This window comes from Drosophila suzukii, chromosome 3 (genome assembly GCF_043229965.1).
Source record: "Drosophila suzukii chromosome 3, CBGP_Dsuzu_IsoJpt1.0, whole genome shotgun sequence".
Lineage (NCBI taxonomy): Eukaryota > Metazoa > Arthropoda > Insecta > Diptera > Drosophilidae > Drosophila > Drosophila suzukii.
The window spans coordinates 64,024,212-64,029,597 of record NC_092082.1 but is presented as its reverse complement, the minus strand read 5'-3'; the positions used below and the strand labels follow the sequence as shown (position 1 = coordinate 64,029,597).

Below are 5,386 nucleotides of genomic sequence, written 5' to 3'. Positions count from 1 at the left end.
AAAAAAAAACCTTTGCAAATGACAATGTGATGATTTGATTAATGAATTTATTAACATTTTGTTGACACTTGTTTATCTACGATGTTCCTTTGATTAATTTCAATTCAATTTAACAACAATAGTTTAGCTTTAAAATGTGCCATATTCATTTCCAAGAATCTATATTTTTTGCTTGACAGCTATGCAATAAAAACTAGATAAATGGCTTCACAGTTTCCTAAAAGTACTTTAGATTTTATCGGTTCAGCATCCACATAAATGTATCCAAGTCGAAGGATAAATATATGTTATTATCGATTTTTCAGCAGCGAAGCGGATAAATTAACAAGAAAGGAGATCTATAGCTACTGGCCGCTGTGCCACAGATGATTTATTGCCATTTTCCCGAGCTCTATGGCAACCCTCGCTCAGAAAAAGCAAAACCAAAAAACACGCCAGTCCACTTTTCCTCAGTTTCTCGCCTTGGCATTTCATTGCCTTAATTAAAAGCTGCATTTTATTTGTATCGGCTTCAGTGTGAGTAAAAGCAGAGCAAGTGCAGAATTTGGAGAAGCATTTTGTAGTGAAATTTTTGCCATTAATTGGAAACAGCATCGGCTTCCCCCTCCCCACCCGGGGGCAACTATGGTTTCCTTCCTTTCCAGCACGAAATTAATTGGTGTACGTTTAAAACTTTGTTTTATTTACAATTAGCGTAATAAATATTCTTATAGGAATGCAACATGGCCGGAGGCCGAATAAATAACAACGTGGGTTGGTCAAGGTCCTCGAAGTTAGCTCTTCTGGGGCTGCTGCTCGGCGGCGATGTCCTTGCCGGAGTTGCGTCCGTAGTAGCCGTTGTAGGCCGCCTCCTGGGGATCCCCGAAGCTGACGGAGTTGCCGGCGACCTGCTGACCCTGGACCTGCTGGCCCTGGTAGCTCTTGCTGTAGTAGTCGGTGTAGGGCTTGGCGAAGCTGGGCTCTGGGCGGTAGTAGGGTCCTGGGGCACTAGAGGCTCCACCGTGGCCGCCCTCGAAGTGCTCGTGGTGGTGGTAGTAGGTGGCAGCGCCCACTCCCTGGGGATTGTACTCGGGGAAGGGGTTCTTGCCGCCAAACAGGCCGGACAGACCACCGCCGAAGCCTCCTCCAGCGCCACCTGGCGGGCGGCACAGCTTGAAGTAGGCGAACAGGCCGGGCAGAACGATGGCAGCCAGGCCAAGGATCTTCTTGAGACCGGCAATGCCCAGGATGAAGGGCAGGAAGAGCAGCAGCTTCAGCTTGAAGATCTTCAGCACCAGCAGCAGGGGGATGATCATCTTCTTCAGCTTCTTGCGGGCTGTAAATAGTAATACAAAACAATTTAATATTATTTTTCCGAATTTAAAAACGAATGTTCCAAAGTCGATTTGCATTCAGGCTCAACTTGAAGTTGTGACTTCCCTGGTCCTTTTAAAGTACCACTACATTAAAACGGAAACCATCAATGATATCAAAAGGACAGCCATTTCTAGCTCATTTGCATTTCTTCGTAGCATCCTTCGATTTCAAGTTGTTTTTCCTGAACCCAAAAATAAATAATGGTTTAGGACTTACAGAAGTGTCCAGCCCGCTGTCCATCGTCAATGAGGTCCAGTTCACCATCGATGTCGTTGCCGATGAAACGGGCTTCGTAACGCCCGGCTTCAGTGAGTTCCTCGGGCCACTCGACCTCCAGAGCCGTGGACTTGATAAAGCTGCAGAAAGGAAAACGTGTCGGGGAATGAGCATTTACATTTCATAAAAATCTCATATTTTATGCAAAAGCCGGGCCAACTTCGGGGACCCAAATTAATTTGCATCCGGCACGAGCCGCAGTCATTTGGCTAATTGTGATAGCTTACCGTTCGGCCCTTCGGAGTCCATACTTGAGCAGCTGATTCCATGAGTCGTCGTCGCCACGTGGCTCCTCGGAGTACTCGAAAGGCTCCTGGGCCAACGACCTCTGTTGGGTTTCCGGCAATCGCACCACGCGAGCAAAGTCGGAGAGCCTGGGAATTAAAGGGATTGCTGGTTAATTTCCTCCTCAAGTGGTGTGTGGGAATGAAAAATGAGTCTGGGAAAAGATGGCTAAGTAAACCACTCTTCTCTTGTTGATTTAATGTCGGTATATTTTATTGTATATACAACTATATGTTCTTGCTATTAAAAGGAAACCAGCCTTTTATGTGAGCAGGCTAATATGCATTTTATGGGGGTCATATGATGCCTTGCCAAATTCAAGACTTCTAAGAACTTTAATTCTGATGCTTACTTGTACTGGTCCTTGAAGAAGATCTCGTCGAAGGTGTTGAGGGCCTGGGTCTTGAAGCACTCGGAGAGGTCGCCGCCGAGGCAGTTGCTGTTGGTCCTGGCCAAGTAGGGATCGTTGTCGGTGCCCAGCCCGAAGATGCTCAGCAGGGAGGACCTGCCTCGCTCCTCGCCGACTCCTGGCTGCTGTTGCTGTAAGATCTGCTGGGGCTGCTGGATCTGCTGGATGGGCTGCTGGGGCGCGTAGACCTGCTGGATGTTGCTGGACGACTGCTGGTCCGGAAGACGGAGACCTTCGCCGGCCACCAAAGTGACGAAGGCCAGTAAGACGAGCGCTCTCATTGCCATGGCTGCAAGCAGGAGAAGATGAAATGGCTTAGACACGGCCACTGGCACCATTTTTTGTTCGAATCGCTGAAGTTTTCTCCCATCACCCGATTGTTCCAGCCTCTTCGGCTGTGACACGCGATGTCAAAAAACGCTTGTGTGCAAGACACTTTTTGGCAACTGCTTATTGGCTTAACGGATTGGCTCTCCACTTAAAACTGACACACTTTTCGGATGGCTCACAGGCCCATTGGCACACTGTGCAATTAGCCGCTCACACGTAATAACTCTCGCTTTCAAGCCGACTTAAGCCACATCTTACCACTCTTTGCTCTTCAGTGTTTACTGTTAACTCGAGTTTGCTCAAATTTCTCGGGGCGAGCTTTCTGCACCCAAAAATACAGATAGACGCACAAAAGAAGCTGGTCTTAAAGTGAAATGCAGGCGGACCGGTTTGCTGGCTTAACCCCTTGGCGGCAATGGGGCGGCAAATGCCCGTAATTGAATCCCGTGCTAAGGCGCATAAACAGCGGGTCTAATGTGCTTTAAAAAGGTTGGACATATCCGGTCATCCAGAAATGCAATAAGGCGTGCTTAATTCGAAGTATCGACAGTGGGTCGAAAAGTAGAGCTGAGTGGTCTAAAAGGATCTCAAAGCGAGGTATCCGAAATTTCTAGTCGCTCATCGCTCTTAAAAAAGCACTCAATAATTTATATAAATATTAAAGAACTTGTTGACTAATAGCAAGCCGATTGGTAGTCAAAAACACTATTTAAATTTGTTGTTTCTTACTTTTTCTCAAATTTTAGTTGCCAAAACAGGTAAGATTAAAAGTGGATCACATTTTATAAGGAAATTTCCATTTCGAATATGGCTTTATAACCACTGTATTAAGATTGGTGCCAACTGAAATCGCACGCGAAAAGTTTGTTATGCTCGAGGGACTTTTTCGGGCAGTTGCTTTTACTTTCGTTAGGCTCCTATTTGGGCCAAACCCGGATTGGGACTCATCAGCACGACGATTGTGTGTCAATCCGCTTGCGGTTTGGGCCAAACTTAAAGAGGCCACCATCTTTACAGAAATTCAATGTCCAGGAGAAGAGATTTTCGTGCGCCAAACGGTATGCAACGAAGAATTCTGTATGGTGGGAAAGTCGAAAGTTTATGGCAACTACAATTCGAGCGCCCGAAAGCAGACAATAGATTCCGGATATTTATGTGGGTTTGTAATGGGATGGGTGCGGAAGATTTATGGACTACTGAATAGGTTAGTGATTCATAGCGAATTTTTGGCCACTCAATGGTCATCGCACGGGGTTTCGAAAGCGAAAACAAATTTTGGTCACTGTGTCGAGTTTGTTTTGCTCTTTGATTTGCTTTTCCATTCGCATTCGCCGCTGAAGGTCAATGAAATGTGGACTGGTGATGGTCGACGTTACGAAATTACAGAGGCGATAAATGGTAATGATGGCTTTATCGGGTTGAAAGATACAGAAATTTATGTGCACCCTTGAACCGCTCACCATGATTGTATACATTTAGCGAAAAATAAATAAATTGGCAGCATTACTTTTTACAACTATGCAAATTGGTTATGCTTTAATTGCCTTAATGTATTAATATTAGAAAATATCTGTATCCGGTAAAACTATTAGCTCTGCTTTATTTTCGTAATATTTCTGAGCTTTTCAATTCATAGTTTTAAATATTATGAAAATCTACTCTACAAAGTGAAGGCTTTTCTTTTTAAATTACATGAATTGATTAAATAATTGAAAATTAATTATGATTCTGTAAAGGTATGTTAAAAACGGTCTCAGATCCCTAAATCATTTCACCATTTAAGTTCAACCATTACTCTTACAGTTTTCGGAAATATCGATTTGGCAAGCATTTAATAACAATCATAATAGCCCCTATTGGTCACAAACGAATGTTCGCCGAAATTGGCAATATTAGCGTTTCCCACATCCATTTCAGTTGGTTATTACACAATTTCTCGCAGTTCATTTCACTTCACTTCACTTGATTGTACATCATATTTGGTTGGTTTTTTCCGCTGTTTACCTTTTGCTGTTTCCTATAAACGCCTGAGGTGGTTTTTGGTATTGTGTATCCTTAACGCTTTTTGCAAGCGACTCTGCCTTTCTGCTGGCCAAAAGCGACTGTGCCGTGGCTGCTGGCCGGCAAAGATTTTATATGAAACGCGAGAAGTGGCGAGAGGAGGAGTCGCCAGCAAAGTCAACATGAGACAATGGCCCAGACGCTGTCGTCGCTTTTGGCCCACAACGATGATGGCTAAGAGACAGATCTTAATACGCTCGCACTTGCGGTAGGTTGTGGATACGATCAATCCGCCGAAGCGACCGGGTTTACCTTTGGGTCCGTGGGTGAGAGACAACGACCTGTACCTGTGACTACTTTTTTGCGTCCGGCTGGGCTGAGCGTTCGTGTGCCTTGAGAAAATCCCAAATTATTGTGGCGCACGTCGAGGCCTTGGCTTTAATTCGAGTTTGATTTAAAGAGCCAACAAACTGCCGAAGTGACTCATTCCGGGAAAACGTACGTCACAGCCACCAGGGGGTTATGTAATTTTTGGCCTCTTGCCTCACAGACCATTATTACTTTTACTGCAAACTGGTTTTTGGAAACGCCCACGTTTAAAGTCAGGGCGAAATGTGAACAAACCTGCATCTGGTTTTTGCATTCTCTGCAATTTCCTGCGGTGGCAATTGTGGGGCAACTGGGGAAGTTCCCCCATCTGGCTGCCACAAAAATCAAAACAACAGGCAG

The 5,386-nt window shown here is 45.0% G+C and overlaps 1 protein-coding gene across 1 annotated transcript; it reads right to left on the bottom strand.

The window, feature by feature from the left end:
* Positions 1–661: 661 nt before the first annotated feature.
* On the bottom strand, positions 662–4,777 carry Osi2 (DUF1676 domain-containing protein Osi2). The gene is made up of 5 exons (XM_036819295.3): positions 4,661–4,777; positions 2,270–2,615; positions 1,860–2,006; positions 1,573–1,712; positions 662–1,315 (listed from the first exon to the last, which is right to left on the bottom strand). The coding sequence occupies exons 2-5, from the start codon at positions 2,611–2,613 to the stop codon at positions 774–776; spliced, it is 1,173 nt and encodes a 390-aa protein (XP_036675190.3). The 5' UTR covers positions 2,614–2,615; positions 4,661–4,777; the 3' UTR covers positions 662–773.
* Positions 4,778–5,386: the final 609 nt, after the last annotated feature.

Coding starts and splice junctions, on each gene's coding strand:
- Osi2 (XM_036819295.3), bottom strand. CDS start 2,613: ATGGCAATGAGAGCGCTCGTCTTACTGGCCTTCGTCACTTTGGTGGCC. Junction 2,007..2,269: donor TTCTTCAAGGACCAGTACAA/GTAAGCATCAGA, acceptor TTTAATTCCCAG/GCTCTCCGACTTTGCTCGCG. Junction 1,713..1,859: donor GGACTCCGAAGGGCCGAACG/GTAAGCTATCAC, acceptor TCCTTTCTGCAG/CTTTATCAAGTCCACGGCTC.